Genomic DNA, 24,617 nt, shown 5'->3' on the forward strand with positions numbered 1-24,617 from the left:
AACCTGGGAACCATTTGCTCCGGCAGATGCAAATTAATTTTGAATTGATCTGGCGATGCCAGCTAGGCTAGTCGAGATAATTCTCACTTTCAGAGACGGCTGCTAACACTGAGGAATAGTAAACAATTTTCAGGAAAATACAACAGGTATTTCATTATCTTGATCAATGGCTCTCAAGTGAAGCTTGACGTGACTAGTGACACCCAGAATACCAAGTAAGATGAGGTGAAGTACAAACAACATTCAAGCTGCATTCTCAGGCTTCTAAACGCAACTGGAAAAATTATGATATGCCACCTCAAAGGGTGTTTAGCATACATTCAATGTAGAATGTATGCTACAGTCTCTTAGCTAACTGAACTCATTTCCACAGCATAGCCGTCGTTGGCATAAGCCTTGGGCCTGTTCCGAGAGGCTTCAGAGGACCTCCTGAAGATCCCACAGCAGATCAGTCTGTAAAGAGCTACCAGGGGAATGGGAGCTACAGGCAGCGCGGAGAGGAAGACGATGATGGCAAACACCCAGTCTGGGTAAGGCGTCACTTCTGTTTTGGGGAAATCCACCTGATGGAGACAGAGAGAAAAAGTGCATAACATTATCCAAACAAATGCTCAGCTGTATCAGTGGTGAAATGATCAGTTCCCAGTGGGGGGGGGGAGTTGAGTGTCTGAGAACAGCCAGCTGTTCTCAGACACTGTTGGCCAGTCAGCTCATCTCCAATATGCAATTGGGTTTCACCTGAAAGCCCTCTGTTAAGTCATCAATGCTTCCCTGTATATCTACACGTCTTACACTTAGTTCAGAGCATTAAATCCAGTAATTTACTCCTGTACCATCTTGCTACTGATCTCAGCAACAATAGGCTAATGGCCTTGGATACAGAAAGGGACAGTCATTCTGCTGGCTTGAAACTATTTCAACCATAGTTGTATGTAGTCTTACATAGTTAGGGTTCCATGCAGGATAGGTGGGGTGCTTCTCTGCCTGGACAGCAACATAGGCTACGAAGACCACTAGCAACATCAGAGGACTAATAACCGCCCAGCAGGCCTTCCAGAAGATGTTGGGTTTTCTCCCGGTCATGAAGTGGATGTCCTCACAGAAACTGTAGAGCAGAAATGAACACAATGCAAACTGCATCACGTACTTTCTTTAGTCAAACAAAAGAGGGCGACAGAGCAGAGATCACAACAGGAAAACCAGCGTTACCGTGTCAGTCCGTAGACATAGACCACGCCGACGACCTCGAAGAAGGCGATGACGAGGAAAGGAACAGAGCCCACATAGGAATTAAAGATTTCCAACCAGTAGTTCCCCGAACCCATGGTGAAGATCAGAGACACCAGGAAGAATATCAAGCAGACTAATGCTGAAATTAAAGAGGGTTGCAGTACATACAGGGAGTTCTTACAGGTTGATATAGATATGGGCATATGAAGAACTAAACAAAAGCAGATACAGTACTATGTGCATAGTGTGTGTTTGATGTGTTTGATCCCAAGATGTTCTTTTTTGGATCAAACACATTTTGACAAACAAGCGCAAACCTTTTAGACCAAGGCAATTAATTAACAGTTTTGTAAGAAAAAGATTTAACAGCTTTTCAATAGAAGTTCCAAAGTTAACTTGTATTTTTACTTGAGCGCAATGGTGCACAAAGACACTTCTTCCACTTGGACAAAACAGAATGTACCAACAACAGACCTGTGAAGAGCTCCTTGCGCATCCACTTGGGTACCATGTTTAATTCATGGAGGGGGTTGAGGACTCCTTCCAAGTTTCCAAACATAGTTGAGAGACCCAAGCTGAAGAGCATGATGAAGAACAGTACGGCCCATACCTGAGAGCCAGGCATCTCTATCACCGCCTCAGTGAACACAATAAATGCCAGGCCAGTACCTGATGCACTCTGTGGGAGGATTAAAAGCACGATAAGAAAGTAATGAGGGAGGCTGAAATGACAAGTCAATTCCATGCATTCCTGCCATTCTCTAGGTAGGAAGACAAAAAGGTTGGAGCAGAAAATAAGCATTACTTATGTCAAGAAGATGCCCGTTTGCGTATTTTCCTTTTATTTTCACCTTCCTTATTTCTGCTGCATATCCAACCCAAACTGCCAACTGCAGGGGAAATACTAAATGTTGCCAAAGTAAAACACAGTGTCTTACAAAAAAAAAAGTGGAGAAGGGAAAAAAAAAAGTTTTGTATGTGTTCACTAGTGGTTCCCAAACTGGTGTACGCGGACCCCTAGGGGTACGTTGAGCTACTACAGGGGGTACTTGAGAGAAAGGAGAAAATGAAAAAATGTCAGAATAAATCATGAAAATGAATAAAACGTTAAAATAAATCTGCTCAGGAGGCGCTAATTGCAACTCATTCACTCCATTTCTTATTTTGTAATGTTATATTCTTCAAAAGGTGGGTTATCATTCATTCATTGCATCATATGCTAAAGTTTTCAAATCAGGGAAAGGCAGTACTGAAGGCAAAAATGTTTGAGATCCACTGCACTACATGATTATCCTATACACTACGCTCATTGTATATTTTCTAATTTGGTAAAAAAAATACCTGGTCAAGGAAAGTTTGCAGATTGCAGTGCCTCAGGTTCAAACTGGAGACCTCATGTGGAAATGTCCCATTCAGGTATTCGAACCAATGATCATAGTTGTCCGCTGTTATGTTCTGGTCTGAAATCTCAAACTGGTTTGTCAGAGCCAAGATGTTGCTGCAAATAATGCAATATACAGATCAGTTTATAGTTTGTGAGTCAAAAACAGCAGCTAGGGATTATGTTGAAATATTACATTCACATACCTGTCAAGACAGGTATTGTAGTTGGAGTTTGCTTTAAACCCAAGGATGGCAAAGACGGAGATGGAGGCATAGAGGGACGTGGCACTGTTCACCAGTCCCACCACAATTGCATCCCTCTCACAGTCATTACTGATAGACAAAATGTGAAAGAGTATTATATTATTATTATTTATTATTATTATTATAGTAGTACAGTATTATATTTTACATTTTAGGCAGTTCATTGTACTTCATTAGTAGAATAGGTTTAAATGCCTACAAGTGTTATAAGCAACCAACTGGAAGGCCATGGGTCACAGCTTTTCCTAAAATAGATTTGATTAGTCGGCTACCCATGAATGTGAAAGATCTTTTCTTACTAGAAGTTAATAGAATTTCATTGGTCATTGTGGGATTGTAACTGTCCTCATTGGACACTAACTTTGGAGGATTGTAGCTGGAGAAAACAATGAGGCCTCCAAAGGCCACAGAGAGAGAGAAGAAGATCTGTGTGGCAGCGTCCAGCCACACCTGGGGGTTCTTCAGAGTCTCCCACTGAGGGAGAAATGACACGGTTAGGGTTATGAAGAATATGTCCTATGAAGAAAAGGGAGCTACTAATAATTAAATACATTTGGTGGACACGATTGTGTGATCATGTATTTTGAATATATGGCTGCGGTTACCTCAGGAGTGAAGAGGTAGACCAGTCCATCAGTGGCTCCAGGTAGGGTGAGAGCACGCACCAGGAAAATAGTCAGTACCAGGTAAGGGAACGTAACGGTCACATACACAGCCTGGAGAAAAGTACATTTAAGGATTAGTTCCATGATCATTTTCTGAGAAGAGACGCCCGCAATAGTTTATCAGCAGCAGACTTGAGACAAAAAGTATGCAAATAATTATTATCTTTAGTAATTCTACACCAGGAATACTCTCAAACAGAAACATATACTACTAAATACAGTACATTCAAATACTCTCTAATATTGTCTGCCCATATTTACGTATCCTATTGTATCCTATCCTCTATCCTCACTAGTGGAATACTCTTGCAGTGTATCGAGTGTAAATGTTGCATTTTAACCAACAACCTTATCATGCTCATCATTTACTAATAAAGCTGTTTTAAAGGTAACTTTCATTTAAATATAGCCTAAATTATCTCAGGTACACAATGACATCCCCTGTACTTTGTGTATGGAGCCTCCATGCAGAACAGTGATGCGCCTCCCTGTGTGGCTGCGCAGCCATTGTGCAGCATCACAAATCCGGCCATTGATCTGCGCAGCCGTCGCAAATTCAGCCTAATCTGCCCTAATTACCTCTTTAGGCTTCCTGAAAGATTCAGCACGATCGCATGTAAGATGGCATAGCTGTGGCCAACACAATTTCTACTCACTCACTCACAGAGACTTAACATTCTTGTTATAGGACGTTACTGTTTTGACTAATCTGAGCAATAACAATGCTATCTTGGTCTGAGCCTTTTGTGTGAGATTGCTGAAGTCATGTGTCCATGTCATGATTTGAGGATGGGTATTAACCACCTCTACACCACCACCCACCTTTCCAATGGTCTCGATGCCTCTGATGAAGCAGATGTAGACCAGACACCAAGCGGTGGCCAGACAGACCACCATCCACCAATGCGGGGAGCCGCTGATTGCAATGTCAGGTGTGATGTTCAGAGTCTCACGGTACCAGAAGTAGTTCACTGGGGTGCTTGCCACACACTCCTCATTATAGGCTGTAATGTAATGGAGAAGGACAAGACAAATGGTAGATGTATGGGAATGTATCACTTACTATACCTTACCTACTTTACTTAACTTAACACATTCACTGCCAACAACGTGTAAACACGTTTTCAGAATCCAGCTGTTGACTGCCAACAACGTGTAAACACGTCCTTGGCATCGATTTTTTTTTTTTAACGGGGGGTTGTGCATCTAACCCTTTTACATATCTTATATAAGTATTGGACGTGTACAACGTGTACAACCCATTCCACCGACCCACTAAGTGGCGACAAGGAAGTAGGAAGGCAAGCAAAAAGCAGTGTGATCCATTTCCATTCTCATGAAAATGGATTGGCGGAGGCGCTTTCGTTTTCGCGTTGATTGCTGGCGGTGCGGGATTGCAAACTTGCATCGTGGATTGCGGATGGAGCACACTTTGAGGCACGCAGCGTAAATATGACCAGAGTCGCAGGGGCTTCATCGGAGCTCTCGGCCAGGGCTCCGGGAGGCGGGCGAGTCCAGCCGGGCTTCCTCGGGGAGCGGCCACGCAGACAGGCACAGCCAGGCACAGCGGCAGCGGGGCAGTGAGGCTGGTGACAAGCAGCAGGCCATTTTGCCTTGCAAAATAGCACCAAATTGGAAACAGCCATAAAAGTCCAAGCTGAAACGAATCCTCGGCTCTTGTAAAATGAGCCAGAATCCTCAAAAAACGGCTTGGCAGAAGCTACCTACAGCAAAAAAAAACGGCTGGCAGTCAATGTGTTAAGTGAGTCCAAATCTGACCTTATTGAACATGCATGAGAACATGCAAACTCCACACAGAAAGGCCCTTTCGACGAGATAGCCCACCTGGGCAGTAGGCACTGAAGATATGGGGGGGTCACAACTCCAGCGCCCACAGCGTCCCAGGCGAGAATCGAACTCAGGACCTTCTAACTGTGAGGCGACAGCGCTACTGACTGCGCCACCGTACCCCTAAGTAATGTTAAATGGAATTAGGTAATTAAACCATGTTCTATTTCTTCAGTGCATGGCATTACATTTCTTGACCATGAATTTTTAAAAATACACAGTTGGTTTTGAAGGGATTTCGTAAGCCCAAGGGTCAGAGAATCTTTTTCCATCCGCAGTGTGTCATTGTAATTCTTCAATTCACATGCAAAGTCTTCAGAATTTGAGAAAATGTGATAAATTGAGCGCAACTACTTTTTTGAATGCATATTGTATAATACATTTGGAATATACTGTATATGAGGAGGTTCCTCTGAAGTTCTGGTGAGGTTCCTGTTTCTACTGTACCTACCGGTGTGGTTATCATTAAGTGGGCATTGACTCCAGGGTAGGGGGTCCTGGAAGGAGTTGAAGAGGTACCAGATGACCCAGGCCACAATGGCGTTGTAGAACATACACACCAAGAAGGAAACCACCGTGGTGGCTATGCCTAAACAGAAAGTATCATTATTCTAGCTGCCATGTAAACTGACATACGGAATGTGCTCAGGACAACATGTACAGTATAGCACAGCTGCTATTTGCAGTACATCAAGCCAACAACAGTGTTTTTATGATCAGTAATTTTACCAAGGCATCAGAATTAATTTGATTGAAGTTTAAAAATGCTACACAGTGCATGTTTAAACATACTCACATCCACAGGTTCATCCTCATGCACTCATGCCAATAACATCATGCAATCATTGTGTTGTTATTGTCATTTAGATCTACCTACCGACTCCACCCAGAAATGGTGAGATGGACTTCCAGACGCCAACGGTGCCCATGCGGAGCCTCTGCCCTATAGCCAGCTCCAGGTAGAGCAGGGGAAGACCCTCAAACACCAGAGCTATCAGGTATGGGATGAGGAACGCACCTGCAGAAGAACAGTGGTGGTGAGGGATTTCTATCGCTTTTTTTTTAATACAACAGACATTGAGATGCACAGTAAGTGTTATTATTTTGTAATGACAGTGCACACAGCACAAGCCCATCATAAACATTGGTAATTCTATTATCATAGTATGGATTAATTATCACAGGTAGGTTTCAGAGTCTCTGGTTTAATTGATCTCCATGTCGATGTGACAGATTTAGTATTAGGATCCAAAAAACCCAAGGGATTAAAGTAGAGAATACATTGACACTAGGACCCAGGGGAAAGAGGATAAACTAGGATGGCCACACTATCACTGAGGCTGTCTTCCTGTCTTCCCCTGATGTATTCGCTTCAGTGATATATATATATATATATATATATTTATATATATATATGTGTGTATATATATTTATATATATATATATATATATATATATATATATATATATATATATATACAGTATATACATGTGTATGTACTGTATATATATATTGCTGACAGTCAGGTAGCCTGTCAGCGACCAGGTAACCTACATCCATTACAATAGCTGTCGGCCAAGCACCCCCCATCAACAACAACACAAGCAGTTCACTGGCCGAAACTGTGGAACAATAGCCAATGAAACCATACTAATCACCCCCAAAACATACTCGCAAACAGACACAAACAAGTCTGGTTTAGTAATCCTGCTAGTAATCCCAATTTCTACTAAATGTAACTGTAATTTTGATTTTTTTTTAATCTGTAACTGTAAGAGATTACAGTTACCATTTTTTTGTAATCTGATTATGTAATCCCGTTACATGTTTTGCTTTATTTTCTTTGTTATTTTTCTTTGGGACATTGTGCTGACTACTAGGCCAATACAGGGGGCTAGGCAGTTAGCTCTGCTATAAGGAGCTGTAAGTGTATGGGTTTATGGTGCTTGTTGTTACTAGGCCCTAGTGGTCACTGGTCAGGCCCTGCTTGGTTTGATATCATGTTTGGATGTTTAGTTTCCCTGACTCCTTCCCTTCATGCCCTAATGCTGTGACTCAGAGTTGATCAAACAGTGTGCGCATTTCATACTCTGATCCTTTTTGCCCAATACATTTATTGTCATTAAAATATATTTTTGTATAGAGCACGGATCCCATTCTGGGTTATCCTGTTGGAACGTGTACAGCAATAGGGCACCCTTACCTCCACTATTCAATATTGGTGATCCTTGGTGGTTAAACCTAGTAGTAACCATTGAGTCTACACTTGGCCGTGGCTGTGAATTTTATGAGCAAGCTGAATGAAAATCCACACCCAGGTCCAGAGACCGAATATGATTGATCATCAAAGAATCAAAGAAATGTGCAATCATAATGATAATAGGCTATTTAGTAAGTTGCTACTGTCTGAATCGGTCTGAATCACTGATAGTGTGCACAGAATACACAATGTAATCATTAAATGTTATAGTTCAGATATTCTTAATCAAGTCGTAGAAAAGCTCTCAAATAAAGCTATGCAAAAGTGCTACTAAATGATGCTAATGCTATTTGAACCATGTCTCACCTCCTCCGTGGATCTGACAGAAGTAGGGAAAACGCCACACGTTGCCCACTCCCACAGCAAATCCAATGCAGGACAACAGGTACTGGGTCTTGTTGGCCCACCTGGGCCTCTCTTCTTTCTTTGGGCCTCCTAAATCTGCCATCCTCAGCTTCAGTTGGATCAATGTTGGTGTTTTCTAGCTTCTAGAGACGTCCTAAAGAGATGTTCCTTTGTGATTGAATGTCACTAAGACAGTGGAAATATACCAAGGAAAGTTTACCAGGAATAAGTTTAATGGATAACCCAGTGGTGGCCTACTAGAGGTTTAGGAGCCACCAAGAAGCACTTCAGTTCTCAATCAAGCAACATGATAAAGAGGCAAAGTGAAAATATATTTTCAAAAGAGGCTAAAATGATTTCACACATGTTAATGGCAATAAGCTATAAACAAATTCAATCATATGATGTCTTGAACAATAATGATGTGTAATGCAACAAGTAACTATAATGGCAGGGAAATCAGTGCAATGAGTAGCAATATAACTAGAGTGGTTGTGTCAAGCATGAGCACACTGTAATCGCAGAGCATCAGTACAGAGCATCAGTATACATTAGTTTCAATAAAAGTTCACAGCAGTATTAAAAGGTCACTATTAACTGTCCTCTCATAATCCTGATCACCAACAGATTCACTTGGAACCGCTTTGGTCACAGAACTTACCTTACTCCCAGAAGGCAGCATTTGAAAGATCTCTTTCCTGATTTCCGATGTACCTTATGTACCCTTGGCGCTCCTGGTACATCCTTGTCCTTGTCCTTACATGTTCTGGGAATGCCCGCCTGTTCCTTGTTTTTGAAACAAGGTGTCCTCTCAGTTATCCGACATTATGTTCCTTTATGCCTGTATCTGCAACTGTTTTACTCCTTAATGATACTTAGTATCATTCAGCAGACAGAGACTGTAATTATTCTAGGCTTCCTACCAGCTTCCTCTCTGTCCTATAGGCAGCTCCAGTAGAGGTCATTCTGGTCGTACCGGTAGTGCAGGTAGACTACAGGGAGAGGTCGTTAGGTAGGTAGGTAGGTAGGTAGGTGGGTACTTTATTGTACTTATTAGCATTTGACCTTTGCGTTCAGGGATTTAATCACCTGCGGTATGAATGATTGTCTTGACCTGTTCTTTGAGAAGGCTGGCTGGTGAAACCTACGCCCAGAAGGTAACAGGTCAAACAAAGGCTGTGCACAGAGGGTGCCTGGAGTCAGAGATGATTTTCTCTGCTTTATTCAGAGACCTGGATCTATATAGATAGAACTAACAATGTGAGGTAGAGGTAGAAAGTGCGGGTTGGGAAGACCCTCAAATACCAACACTGTCAGGTAGGGGATGAGGAACGCACCCAGAGGAGGGGGTAGATAGATAGTTACAGGCATCAGACATCATCAGCTAATGGACTCAATTCAAGACTTAATTGCCTCAGGCCAGCGAACAGAGAAAGATTAAAATAGAACAAAATCTTTGGGATTATGAGTGGTCATCTGCTGTCTGTCATCTTGATTGAGCCATTAGGTGACACTGTTTCCCTCCAGAAATTAAATACATCATAGGAAGACGGTGCTTATTCAGAATGTTTCTTTGAAGTGTTTCAAATTTGCTAGGTCCTTAAAAAGATGATAGCAAATGTAACTAAAATCTGTATTAAAAACCGCCATTGACAGCTGGGAGAGTGGATGTTGAGAGATGTGGAGTATGGATGTTTGGATGGGCTTGGGGGAAAGGTTGGAAAATGAGGACATTTAGTTAAAAGAAATCTACACAGATTGTAATTTTTGAATTTTATTTGGAAGAACTAAAAAAATAAAATAAAATGTAATAACGGGAAGGTGTGTTTATATGCTGAAATGTACTCAATAAACATAAAGTTAAAAAAAAAACGCCATTGACTTTCACTGCAGGTGTGTTTGATCCTAAAACACTGCCGGTGAGAGTCAGTAAAGTTAATAGACCCCACATTCCTGAGATTGGGTGTTTACTCAGCTAAGCCTGACCCCAAACCTTTAGGATTCTGTTAGCTGATTCTGTTACCACTCGGTGCTCTGGCCCTAATAAAACCCTTAGAAGAACAATGGGGCCTTTGGTGTTTGTAACTTGACTGTACATGGTCACATCTGCCCCAAGCGTCACATCTTTGATGAGAGTCCCGGCCTGAAGACATCTACATGCCAATATTCAGTTACAGTCATAGCGCCACCTACTGGCAAGACAACAGGAAGTCAGCCTTATGTGACAAACATCATCCGATTTACATCACATGGTGCGGTCTATGATATACAACAACATGACATATAATTAGTGGGTGTTCTCTAGCGCCACATAGTGGACACATGAAATGATAATTAACTCCTTCGTGCAATGTCCGCTAGCCTATTCATGACAGTGCATAAGCATGTCGGGCAACCTCCAGTAAATGTATTGCTGCCTTAATGCCCCCACTTGGGTAGTACCGCCTACTAGCAACAGGAATTCAGCCTTATGTGACAAACATCATCTGATTTAGTTTGAAGCGGATCTGATTAACCCCATGGATTAACCCGTAGGAGGGGTTTGTTAAAGTGTGAATCCTGGAAATGGCAAATTTACAAGAGGGATATTCTGCTGTCGGACTTCCTATGAAAGCAACTTAGCGTCTAGCATCCGGACACACTTCAACACTATTCAATTAAAGTGGCTTTATTGGCATGACTGCATACAATACACTGTTGCCAACGCATATTGACACAAATTTTACAATCACAATAAACATAAATAAAAGACATTTTCTAATACAGTATTGTAAAAACAGACACCTGCCAAGCTGAGTCACAGCGAGCTTGATTCCAGCTGAGATGTTTACACTGCTGCAGCTTTTCTGCAGTGTTCTAAAATAGTTTTGTCTAGCCATGAACTTTGAAGTCTTCATTAATATAATATTAGCTTATGTTATCTTATCTTATAAATTATAATATAATAATATGTATATAAAAGGAATTGTGAAAACATGGACATATACCAGGTTTAATTTGCCTATGTGCCCTCTGTTGACCTGTGACCCGCACAAAAGTAATACTTTCTTCACTTTTTTCTTTATGTATGTTGGAAAACTGCAAGCAACATATCAGCAAAATGGCAAAGAACAAGAAAAAATGCCACCAGTATTCTATTGAATACCTTTGCTATGCATTCGTACCTTCTCCATACACCAATATGATATGATGCACCAATATGCACAGTGTTACCTGGCTCTCTGGGAGAAGACCAGGCTGCTTCTTCTTGCTTTCCTAATAACATCATATCATAATAATCACAATTACATGATAATAATCAACATTAATATTCGGGGCAGGCAATTAGCCTACAATTTATTTGATGGGGACTGTAAGGGACCTGGATAATGGATAGGGGAGCACTGGCCATAAAACCTTTTTCACAGCAGCCGTTTTGCGGTGGTAAAGCAGGAAGTATAGCAGGTGTAACCAATACCATTAATGATGGTTTCATTCCATTTAGGACGGTGTTCCAGTGCCAGGGCCCTCATTAATGTTATTGGTTACACCTGCTGTACTTCCTGTTTTACCACCTCAAAACGGTTGTTGTGAAAAGGGCCTACAAACATATCTGCATAGACGGAAGCGGTTGTCTTGGAGCTCTCTGTCCCAGAGTTTTATTAGTCGTCAGATTGTTCTGGATTGGATAAAGTGGGATGGGATACCAGAAAATGTTCTCGTCTGTTTACCGCAAAGGAGAGCGAGGGGGAGAGCCATGTTACTGGCCAAACACTGTATAACAGTGACTGCTGTCAGAATATAGAGCTATTTAACACTTATTTTAACAAAACAATATCGCTTACAGCAGCTTTAAAGCTACAATAAGCAAATCTTCTGACCACTAGAGGCTGACAGAAATCACAACACAAATTTAAACCACTATGTACGGAGGCCAAATGTATTAATGCAAAATTGTATTATTGCATTTTCAATTGAATTTTTACTCAAATATATATAATGTTATTGTGGAATTACATTTAATTTAATTTACTAATTACAGAGACAAATGGTAAACAAAAGGGTTTTGAGCAAAATACAAATACAAAATCACGACATGGCATTTTAGGTATTTGATTATGTTGATGAGTGGCTCTGAAGCGAAGTAAACTATGTATCCACAGCATAGCCGTCGTTGGCATAAGGCTTGGGCCTGTTGTGAGAGACTTCAGAGGACCTCCTGAAGATCCCACAGCAGATCAGTCTGTAAAGAGCTACCAGGGGAATGGGAGCTACAGGCAGCGCGGAGAGGATGACGATGATGGCAAACACCCAGTCTGGGTAAGGCGTCACTTCTGCTTTGGGGAAATCCACCTGATAGAGATATTGAATAAGAATAAACAATTTACTAAAGACATAATACACATGTATTTACCAACACACAGGGTTGATGGAACAATATCTTGTGCTTTGGGAGACGTCCCATGTTGAAACTGATTGGGTCAGGCTATATAGCATTAGGACTGCTGACACACTACTCAAGCTGTGCTGCAAAACATCTAGGTAATGGTGACACAGGAAACTGCTGTATCTCATCTTTAATCTTTAGTCTTTGCTCCAAAGCACTATGAGTACTTGTAGTCTGAGAAGAGTCAAATCAGTGCATTGTAACTGCCCACTAGCATATAAGCTTGTGAATTGCCTTCACAAACCAACATCATGTGAGCCAGCCTCTGTTTAGACAAGGGCTTGCAAGCCAATACACCCCCATGGCTATGTGCATCTCAGCATATCTGTGCACATAACATGCCATTTCATGCACTTAGCACAGACGATACAACCTCTCCCAGCATATGGAGGAGGTTAGAATTTAAAAAAAAATGGCTGCGTATCTGATCGGACTCTTCAGGCACAATTTATTTTAATTAATTAATTAATTAACTTTTATTTATACAGGGGAGCCTCACTGAGAGCAATGCGCTCTTTTTCAGGAGTGCCCTATTCACATTACATACTTATACAACTTATAAATGGAGGGAACAGCAACACAGCCGGTGTAGCTGAGCTGTAACAGTTTCTGAGTCTCCTGTGAGAGAGCTGCTTATATCTGTGTGCGTGTGTGTGTGTGTGTGTGTGTGTGTGTGTGTGTGTGCGTGTGCGTGCGTGTGTGCGTGTGTGCGTGTGTGTGTGTGTGTGTGTGTGTGTGTCTGTGTGTGTGTGTGCGTGTGCGCGTGTGTGTGTGTGTGTGTGTGTGTGTGTGTGTGTGTGCACATGTGTGTTCATGAAAGAGTGTGAAAGAGAGCGATGCTCTCCGGTGAGGATGTGAGCAATGGCTGGCGGGGCACAGTGAAACTGGAGTACAGAACCCAATCGATGTGTTTTGACCATCCATTCGGTTAGAACACAGCCGTTCCACCACTCCTGCTAAAATTCCATGCAGGGGTGGGCACGGAGCTGTGGAGCGGAGGCTAGAAAGCGCTCGTACATTGCATCGGCCCTCTCCACCACTGAATTTCCTAGTGGCTGATCGACTCAGCGGGAGGCAACTCGAAAGAAACTGCCCAATTGGAGGTGCTGGGGGACAGAGGGGGGCAGCCTGAGAATGGTGGTCTTGCCTCTGCACTATGGTACTCATGGTAATTGGAAGATGTCACTGGGGGAGGACTGCTGCCTCCTGGCTGGGACCTCCAGGCGCAGAAGAAGGATGTGTCCCCGTTTTTGCCACAGGCATCATCCCTTCTCCTGCGATGTTGAGGGGCAGATGGGAAAAAACACCAGTAGATGGCATCTGAGCTGTGTTCTCTATCTCGCTCTCTCTCTCTTTCTCAGGAGTTTCTTCTTGTCTTTACGTCTCTAACATGACATTAACATCCATGACATTGCATCCAATAATTTCTAACTTTGCTACTGGTCAAAACAACAGGCTAATAGGGTGAGTGACCCTGCAGGCTTTAAATTAGGCGTGTATAGTCTTTAAGTCTTACATGGTTAGGGTTCCATGCAGAATAGGTGGGCTTCTTCTGTGTCTGGACAGCAACATAGGCTACCAAGACCACTAGCAAAATCAGAGGACTAATAAACGCCCAGCAGACCTTCCAGAAGATGTTGGGTTTTCTCCCGGTCATGAAGCGGATGTCCTCACTGAAACTGTAGAGCAGAAATGATCGCAATACAAACATCAAGTACGGTAATTTCTTTAGTCAAAAGAGGGCGACAGAGAGGAGAGAACACAACAGGAAAAGCAGCGTTACCGCGTCAGTCCGTAGACATAGATCACCGCAATGACCTCAACGAAGGCGATGATGAGCAAAGGGACAGAGCCCACATAGGAATTAAAGATTTCCAACCAGTAGTTCCCCGAACCCAGGGTGAAGATCAGAGACAACAGGAAGCATATCAAGCAGACTAATGCTGAAATAGAGAGAGAGAAGATTTGCAGTACGAATACAGGGAGTCCTTACAGGTTGATGGAGATATATGGTATCCAGATGTAGACTGAACACAAGCAGATACCATGTGCCCATGTGTGTTTGATCACATGTACTGTACACATAGTGCATGCACATAGTATGTGTTTGATCCAAACACGTTCTTGTTGGGATTAATCACAAGACTTGTGTTATGGGGATTCGGACAAAAAAGGGAACGTTTTGAATCGTATCTTTTGAATCATTTTGTGTGTGTGTGTGTGTGTGTGTGTGTGTGTATGTGTGTGTGTGTATGTGAATTAGCCTTGCCTTTCTAACATTTAATAATCACACACACACACACACCGAAAGCTACAATATAATGTATATCGTTTATATACAGTATACATTGTTTACCTCAACGTATGTTGTCTCTTATTAAAAACAAAACAAAACAAAACATTGTCTTCCGTTCGCGCTCGTATAAGATTCTAGCTAGATAACTTGCTAACTTTAATCAAGAGCAGTACTGAATGCAAAAATCATTTCAAGACTACTTTTCAAGACTTTTAGATCTCTGCTCACAAGCTGTATGTCTTCCTCAACAGTATTACACGCATTTTTAAGCACCTCACATTTGGACAAAATGTACCAAGAGACCACTGCTAACTGGTACCTGTGAAGAGCTCATTGGGGATCCACTTGGGTGCCATTTTTAGATCCTGGAGGACACTGAGGAGGGCTTCCAAGGTTCCAATCATAGTTGATAGACCCAAGCTGAAGAGCATGGCGAAGAACAGTACGGCCCATAGCTGAGAGCCTGGCATCTCTAACACCGCCTCAGTGAACACAATAAATGCCAGGCCAGTACCTGATGCACTCTGTGGGAGGAGGATGAAAAATAAAGAGCGAGTAAAATAATGTAGAAGCATGAAAATACAGATGCAAGCAAACGGCACAGTTTTATCAATTTGACGGACGACACAAACAACTGGATTCATGATCCCTCAGTAATAATAATTATTAATAGTTAATAACAGTGTCATGTCTTCAAATGTGACATTGTATGCGAGTTGGCTGCCTGTGGAGGTAGAGGGGGTACACAGCAGGAGGTTGAACGTTTGGGGAGGTACAGAACTTTAACAAGTTTGGGAACCACTGAATAGTGTTTACTGTAGCAGTTGGGTTTTGGTCTAGGTTTGGTTATGGTTAGGTGTAGCGGAGATCTGCACTTTACTGAGTGCACTTTTCTAGTTTGTAAAGTTACATTACCTGGTCGAGGAAAGTTTGCAGATTGCAGTGCCTCAAGTTCAAACTGGAGACCTCATCTGGAAATGTCCCATTCAGGTATTCGAACCAATGATCATAGTTGTCTGCTCTTATGTTCTGGTCTGAAATCTCAAACTGGTTGGTCAGAGCCAAGATGTTGCTGCAAATAATGCAATATACAGATCAGTTTATAGTTTGTGAGTCAAAAACAGCAGCTAGGGATTATGTTGAAATATTACATTCACATACCTGTCAACACAGGTATTGTAGTTGGAGTTTGCTTTAAACCCAAGGATGGCAAAGACGGAGATGGAGGCATAGAGGGACGTGGCACTGTTCACCAGTCCCACCACAATTGCATCCCTCTCACAGTCATTACTGATAGACAAAATGTGAAAGGGAAAAAGAGTTTTTCATTTACATTTTAGGCAGTGCTTTGACACAAAACCACTTACAACACACTCTTACCTCAAATAGATTTGAACAAATGAAGTGAAGAACAAATGAAATTATTATTATTAATATTGCTTTTGTTTTTATTACTGGAAGTTAATGCAATTGCATTGGTCATTGTGGGATTGTAACTGTCCTCATTGGACACTAACTTTAGGGGATTGTAACTGGCGAAAACAAGGAGACCTCCAAAGGCCACCCCGTTCGAGAAGATGATCTGTGTGGCAGCGTCCAGCCACACCTGGGGGTTCATCAGAGTCTCCCACTGAGGGAGAAATGACAGGGTTAGGGTTATGAAGAATATATGTGTCATCCTAGAATCAAATTGCCTAGGTGGACGGGCGGGCAGCCGGTGTCTAAGCCACGATTTGCGTCACATTTTGTGTCACGAAAGTGACATCGGGGCTTCGGCCCAAATGTCACTTCCGTGACACAGAGGCCACGGCTGACTGACTGATACCACACGGCCCGGGCCCAGGGTGTTACATGGTTTTACGTCTGGCTGTTACATGGATTTACCTCTGGCTCTTACGTGGTTTTACCGGTTTTACGTCTGGCTGTTACATGGATTTACGTCTGGCTCTTACGTGGTTTTACCGGTTTTACGTCTGGCTGTTACATGGTTTTACGTCTGGCTGTTACATGGATTTACATCTGGCTTTTACGTGGTTTTATGTCTGGCTGTTACATGGATTTACATCTGGCTCTTATATGGTTTTACGTCTGGCTGTTACATGGATTTACATCTGGCTCTTATATGGTTTTACGTCTGGCTGTTACATGGTTTTACGTCTGGCTGTTACATGGATTTACATCTGGCTCTTACATGGTTTTCACCGGTTTTACGTCTGGCTGTTACATGGTTTTACGTCTGGCTGTTACATGGATTTACATCTGGCTCTTACGTGGTTTTACCAGTTTTACGTCTGGCTTTTACATGGTTTTACGTCTGGCTGTTACATGGATTTACATCTGGCTCTTATATGGTTTTACGTCTGGCTGTTACATGGATTTACATCTGGCTCTTATATGGTTTTACGTCTGGCTGTTACATGGTTTTACGTCTGGCTGTTACATGGATTTACATCTGGCTCTTACATGGTTTTCACCGGTTTTACGTCTGGCTGTTACATGGTTTTACGTCTGGCTGTTACATGGATTTACATCTGGCTCTTACGTGGTTTTACCAGTTTTACGTCTGGCTTTTACATGGTTTTACGTCTGGCTGTTACATGGATTTACATCTGGCTCTTATATGGTTTTACGTCTGGCTGTTACATGGATTTACATCTGGCTCTTATATGGTTTTACGTCTGGCTGTTACATGGTTTTACGTCTGGCTGTTACATGGATTTACATCTGGCTCTTACATGGTTTTCACCGGTTTTACGTCTGGCTGTTACATGGTTTTACGTCTGGCTGTTACATGGATTTACATCTGGCTCTTACGTGGTTTTACCAGTTTTACGTCTGGCTTTTACATGGTTTTACGTCTGGCTGTTACATGGATTTACATCTGGCTCTTACGTGGTTTTACCGGTTTTACGTCTGGCTGTTACATGGTTTTACGTCTGGCTGTTACATGGATTTACATCTGGCTCTTACATGGTTTTACGTCTGGCTGTTACATGGTTTTACGTCTGGCTTTTACATGGTTTTACGTCTGGCTGTTACATGGTTTTTACGTCTGGCTGTTATGTGGTTTCAGGCCTGCCTGGTATGGTTTTAGGTCTGGCTGTTACATGGTTTTAGGTCAGGCTATTACGTGGTTTTAGGTCTGGCTGTTACATGGTTTTAGGTCAGGCTGTTACGTGGTTTTAGGTCTGGCTGTTATGCCCAAAACACACACAGACCTTACAGTTACACACACACATACACAACACAACACCGGGACAGAGTCCCACCACCAAACTAGATCATCAGGCCGCGTAGAGGAGGGTAGAGGACAAACATCTTGGCTTTAATGCCCCCTGCAATCCAGAAGAGAAAGTGAACAAGATAATACTAGTAGGCCTACTAAAACAAGATCTAGTGTGGTTTGCAGAGACCGAATTTCAATCATGAAGGCCGCCATATTCTCATATCTGATCAGCCCGTGACGTCAGTCAAGTATGACATCAGTTACGACGTCAGTTGACGTCAGTTCATCCTAGTACATATAGCGAGGGTTTTACCTCACCTCCCTCCTCGGCTGGATCATAGCAGCAGCCGGCATCACGGCTGTTCGTCTCCTCTGAAGCTGTCGTTTCGCCCCACCCACCTCCCCAGTCCACCACCACATCTTGACTCCTGAAGAATCCCCCAAGGGGGGAGATTCTCTATCCTAGCCTATACAGATGCCCCCCTCTCACCACGAGAGGAGCGTCATCTTACAATGGAGTCATATACCGGGCGATTCTCTATCCTAGCCTATACAGATGCCCCCCTCTCAGGGGGATTCTCTATCCTAGCCTATACAAATGCCTCCCTCTCGCCACGAGAGGAGCGCCATCATAGAATGAGTCATACGCCAAAGTAGTTGCCATGCCATTTGCTGAAGTGGTTCTAAATTTCATCGTGTCAGCAGGAAGTAGCTGTAAGAGGCGTCTGGCGAGGTAAGACAAGTGCCAAGGTTGAAAGGCCAGAAGTGAGACAAAGTAACGGATTGATCTCAATTAATCATTGGAAATTAGCTCTTCCTTTTGGGGGGGATAACCAAGGCCAAGTTGGGAAGCGCCAGCTGTGAGTTGCTGTAAGACGCCAAAGTTTAAAGGCCAGAAAGTATAGTCAAATTATTTGCGCCTGCTGCAAGAGGCCAGCTGCAAGTTGTGGGATTCTCTATTCTAGCCTATACAAATGCCCCCCCCCCCCCCCCTTCCCCCCACCACCACCACAAGAGGAGCGTCATCTTACAATGGAGTCATACGCCAAAGTAGTTGCCATGCCATTTGCTGAATAAAGCCGCTTGTTAAATCTTACCAACTGGTCTCTCATGATTGAAATACTAATAATGTTGTTATTACCACAAATAATAAGAATCATAATAATAATCCACTACTATGACAGTACTATTGTCTGCTTCTGCAAACACTATTACTGCTATTGCTACAAATACTAAAAATAACTCAATACATTTGGTGGGAACGATAGTGTGTGTTCATGTATTTTGAAATTGTATTTGTATTTTTACCTTAGGATTGAAGAGGTAGACCAGTCCATCAGCGGCTCCGGGTAGAGTGAGAGCACGCACCAGGAAAATAGTCAGTACCAGGTAAGGGAATGTAACTGTCACATACACAGCCTGGAGAAATGTAAATGAGCATAAAAAAATGGGGGAAACCTTATGTGACTATTTTTGACTAATCTCAGATGTGAAAGAGTACACAACAGCAATACCATCTTGGTTGTAACCATGTGTGTGAGCTTCAGGTGACCATGTCATGATTTGAGTCTGGGTATCATGATCTGTTACAGTACTTACACCTCCTCTACACCACCCACCTTTCCCATGCTCTTGATGCCTCTGATGAAGCAGATGTAGAGCAGACACCAGGCGGTGGCCAGACAGACCACCATCCACCACTGCAGGGAGCCGCTGGTATCGATGTCAGGTGTGATGTTCAGAGTCTCACGGTACCAGAAGTAGTTCACTGGAGTGCTCTCCACACACTCCTCATTATAGGCTGTAATGTAATGGAGAAGGACAAGACAAATGGTAGTAATAGAGAGCAACAATCAACAAGTCAGCAGACATCTATCTAAAAAAATGTTTGATTGAACATGACTATTCCCTTTAATTAAATTGACTGTAAAAAAAATTCTCAGATGAAAATGTAAATTTTTAAGAGATTAAAAAGACTATTAATAATAGTGATGTTCATCAAACCTTATTTTTTTTAGATAGATACAATTCATAAATACATTTTATTGAAATATATTTTATGCATTTTGTATATATATCAGGAGGCTCCTGTGAAGTTCTGGTGAGGTCCCTGTTACATACCGGTGTGGTTATCATTAAGTGGGCATTGACTCCAGGGCAGGGGATCCTGGAAGGAGTTGAAGAAGTACCAGAGGACCCAGGCCACAAGGGCGTTGAAGAACAACCCCACCAAGAGGTTAACCATCATGGCAGCTATGCCTAAACCCAGATTTCCATTATTTGTACTTCTTTATGTAATATTAGGACAATAGTAAAAGTACCAGGGCATTCTAGAACCCTTAAATAACTTGTACTATTTTCTTTTTTTACAACAGCACACAAAAAACTAAGTAAGACAAAGTGCCGCACGGAATTATGAGATACTACAAGAAATGATTAACAATAAATTATATGCATACCTGCACAGTCCCACCATATTTTCAATCAACATATTCGTTCAGCTACACTCCCACACAGTATCCCTCTATCTTTCAAATACACTCTCATCCTTTAACCTGCAAATTGGTACGTGTAGCATCACTAAATTGCACATTACCACAAAAATGACGACACCAACTGTCACGGGGCTAGCCCGTGCCCTATAAAGTAAGGTGCACACTCTCACACATACACATGCTCCATGACCATTTCTAATGACATCTTGCCGGCATAGAAGTGTCCATGTTGCCGTGACGGTGCTGTGTCTCTCTCTCTCTCTCTCTCCCATGTCGCGCTTCTCTCTCTCTTTGTTTGAAGTCCAAGGGCGCGAAGTAACATTGATTCATTCATAAATGCATGCACATAAACAACACAGCTGTAGTCTTGCATTTTTACACAGAACGTTGCAATATGAATTAATGACAAAGAGACATTTAGTCTGTGCAATTAAATGTTATTTATTAAAGCATGTTCACAAATTGTTTGTCACCTTGTTCCTGGCTGCAGTGGACGATCCTCTGATTTAGACCGGAAAACCAGAGGCGGAGTCTCTCACCTCCTTTTATGGACGGTTTCCCGGGGGGTCGGGCCAAGTGTGGTAAAGGAGCAGGGGGGTTCAATGGGGATTTGTTGGAAAGCTATTTTACTTATTTAGAAGCATCCAAATTATTTCTAACGTGTTTAAATCATTATTGTTATTGCTCAATTCAATATAGTGGAGACATTATGCTTGTGAAGTGATGCTCTGTGATAATTGATTGTGAATACTAATTCCTGTCTCTTGGTAGGAGCCAGCTCCTATATAATGGTGGAGGCTGGAGCTCCAAGGGGAGATTCATACCTGGCTGTCAGAAGGACAGGCCACATGCAGTCTGGGCTGCTTGTCTTCTGCTGAGGCGCATTCACTCTTGAGCATTGCCTTTTAGTGCAGACTTGACCTATAATTTGCCTTAACCTTTTTCATTCATTTTGTCTTGATTTTGCAATTATCTTTTTGTTTGGTTTGTCTTTTTGGCCAAAATCTGCACTGTAAATACCTGCTGGGATCCACTTCTGTAAATAAAACACCTGCTGTTGAATTGGAAAACATCTCTTTTTTGCCTCCGTCGCTCAGCAACTCTACATGTGGTGTCAGAAGAAAAGCGACCAAGATGCCTCCAAAACCAGCTACACGTCAGCAGCAAGTGGAGACTACAGAGGAAGACGGTGCCGTTGGGGGTGCTGCTGTGACGGACATTTTCCAGCCATCAATGGACATTGGCACTTCCCAAGAGGCAAGTCTCTCCACTGTGGCTAATATGTTTCAAACCTTCATGAAATTTCAGATGGAGAGGGAAAGTAGGTTGGAGAAGGACAATGTCAAGCAGGAGCAGAAGATTAATGTCCTCAACCACCAGGTCCACCAGCTCCAACTGGACATGGAGGCAACCAGGCCACAGTCCTTACCACCACAGCCAGTACCTGGGGCGAGTAGGGTGCCAGTGGGAGAACCAAAGCTGGTAAGGTTGGAAGACTCTGATGACATTGAACATTTCCTGACAACTTTTGAAAGACTGGCAGCTGTTTATAACTGGCCGCAACGGGACTGGTCCATCCGGCTAATTCCCTTGCTAACAGGTAAAGCAAGAAGTGCTTTTGTAGCTATGGACCCAGCCGACACTCAGAACTATGACAGGCTAAAAGCGGCAGTTTTAAGAAAATATGAAATTAACAGAGACTTTTACTGTCAACGCTTTCGTACCCTGGAGACACCAGCGGACGAGTCCCCACAGGAGCTGTATACCCGCCTCAAGGACTTGTTCTGCAAGTGGGTTGGTTTCAGCACCGCCAGCAAGGAGGACCTCCTTGAGAAGATGGTGCTGGAGCAGATCCTCAGGGTTCTCCATCCAGAGGTGCGGACGTGGGTCAGAGAACGTGATCCTGAGACAGCAGCAAAGGCAGCAGAGCTGGTTGACACCTATGTTTCAGCTCACAGGGGTCCAACGGCCTACCACTACGCTGGACTGCGCCAGGCGGGGGGTAAGTCTGAGGGGATGGTTAAGGGGGGTGGTCCAGCCAGTTACTCTCCTAGCCAACCTAGATTAAGCAGGCCTTTTCAGGAGTACTCTAGGAGCAAGGCTCCACCAAGTGACAAAACACAGGTTGTTTGTTACAACTGTGGTGAGGCAGGCCATACACGTCCTGTCTGCCCCATGAAGTATAAGGCCACCAATCTCTGCTATGCCCCTAGACCTGAGCCCAATGTTCCCTCTGCGGAGCAGTTAAACTCCCCTCTGGTCACGGTGCAGCTAAATGGTAGACCATACAAGGCCCTGTTAGACACTGGTTGTTCACAGTCCCTGGTTAGGGCTCAGCTTATCCCTCAGGGTTTGTGGTGTGAGGGAGAAACAGTTCCCGTCATTTGTGTCCATGGACATAAGGAGCAGGCTCCCACAGCTGAGGTTTACATTGAGGTAGAAGAACAAGTTTACCTCATGAAAGTTGGTGTTGCCCCAGACTTGCCCTGTCCCATTCTGTTAGGCACAGATTTGCCAGTTCTGTATGACCTCATCAATAAAAGCAGGGGAAGGTTTTGTGGCGCGGTTACACGGTCCAAAGCTAAACGGGTAGTAGTGACGCCAGTCCCTGACACATTTCCACCAGTGGTTTCAGTAACGCAGCAGGCAGAACCACCCATTACACCTGAGGCAGTGCCGCTACCTAGCACCCCAGACACTGAGGCAGACACACTGCAGCTAATGCCGTTTCATGGGGAAGAGGTTGTAGTGGGGCCCACAGTCACACTAGAGGACAGATTGGAGAGGCGTAGGCAGCTAGTTGGGGAACAGCTGCTACAGCCAACAGAACAAGAACTTTCAGCTCCAGAGCTCGATGTACATACATTGCCCAATGATCTTGCTAAACAACAGCATGACGATTCCACTCTTGTGAACTCCTTTAGGGAGGCGACAAAAGGCCCCACAGTCACGCCCCTCAGAGAGCAGTTTCTGATTGTGAATGACCTTCTTTACAGGCAGTCTGAAGATGGCAGACAGCTAGTCCTTCCCAAGTCCTGTAGAGAGGAAGTTTTGAGGCTTGGGCACACAATCCCTTGGGCAGGTCACCTAGGCTTCATGAAAACCTTCATGCGAATCTCCAAACGTTTTTTCTGGCCAGGGATGTATACCCAAGTCAAAGATTACTGTAAAACCTGTCCAGAATGCCAGTTGACGGCAGGGAGAGCTACTGCCCCGGTACCCCTTATTCCACTTCCTGTCATTAGTACTCCGTTTGAGCGCATAGGAGTAGACATAGTGGGCCCGCTGGAGAGGAGCCAGGCGGGGAACAGGTTTATCCTGGTTATTAGTGACTATGCCACCAGATACCCCGAAGCGTTCCCTTTAAGAGAAGTGACAGCTAAGCAGGTAGCCTCAGCCTTGCTTAAGTTTTTCTCTCAAGTAGGGATTCCCAGGGAGGTGTTGACGGACCAGGGCCCCAACTTCATGAGTCGAACGCTCGCACAGGTCTATCAGATGTTAGGGGTTAAGAGAGTGAGGACCACCCCCTACCACCCTCAGACAGATGGCCTAGTTGAGCGTTTCAACCAGACTTTGAAGGGGATGCTCAAAAAGTTTGTGTCAGACACTGGGAAGGATTGGGACAAATGGCTGCCGTTCCTTCTGTTTGCTTACCGGGAGGTCCCCCAGGCCTCTACGGGCTTTTCACCTTTTGAGCTGCTTTATGCCCACCAGGTCAGAGGTCCTTTGGATGTACTCCGTGAAACCTGGGAGGGGTCTGGGAAAGCACAAGACATGAACATCGTCTCCTATGTCCTGAAGATGAGGGAGCAGCTCATGAAGTCCACAGCGATCGCCAGGGAGAACCTTCTCCAGGCACAGGCAAAGCAGAAGGAATGGTATGACCAGTCCGCCAGGCAGCGGAGTTTTGAACCTGGGGAGGAAGTCCTGTTGCTTTTGCCGACGTCAGAGTACAAACTGTTGGCAAAGTGGCAGGGCCCCTTCCAGGTCAAACAGAAGATGGGTCCGGTGACATATCAGATACACATGCCTGACCGGAGGCAGCCATTACAAACTTTCCACATTAACATGCTCAAGAAATGGCACCCTCGTCCCACCCCTCCATCACCAGTGAGGTGCACTCTGTTCATCAAGGCTGTGGAGGAAGAAGAGGAGTCAGAGGAGCAGTACCTATCAGG

The 24,617-nt window shown here is 43.6% G+C and overlaps 1 protein-coding gene across 1 annotated transcript in view; it reads right to left on the reverse strand.

The window, feature by feature from the left end:
• Positions 1–347: 347 nt before the first annotated feature.
• LOC310785013 (sodium-dependent neutral amino acid transporter B(0)AT1-like) overlaps positions 348–24,617 on the reverse strand; it is a gene marked incomplete at both ends in the record, with an annotated part of 46,591 nt that continues 22,321 nt past the window's right edge. Inside the window, 10 exons of the mRNA XM_083646021.1 lie at positions 348–563; positions 943–1,105; positions 14,206–14,365; positions 15,038–15,242; positions 15,634–15,790; positions 15,880–16,008; positions 16,236–16,348; positions 19,253–19,363; positions 19,564–19,745; positions 20,066–20,203. Coding sequence (XP_083502147.1) covers positions 348–563; positions 943–1,105; positions 14,206–14,365; positions 15,038–15,242; positions 15,634–15,790; positions 15,880–16,008; positions 16,236–16,348; positions 19,253–19,363; positions 19,564–19,745; positions 20,066–20,203 — 1,574 coding nt within the window. The remainder of the gene's footprint in view (positions 564–942; positions 1,106–14,205; positions 14,366–15,037; positions 15,243–15,633; positions 15,791–15,879; positions 16,009–16,235; positions 16,349–19,252; positions 19,364–19,563; positions 19,746–20,065; positions 20,204–24,617) is intronic.

The sequence above is a fragment of the Poromitra crassiceps genome (genome assembly GCF_964638095.1).
Source record: "Poromitra crassiceps genome assembly, chromosome: 11".
NCBI lineage: Eukaryota > Metazoa > Chordata > Actinopteri > Beryciformes > Melamphaidae > Poromitra > Poromitra crassiceps.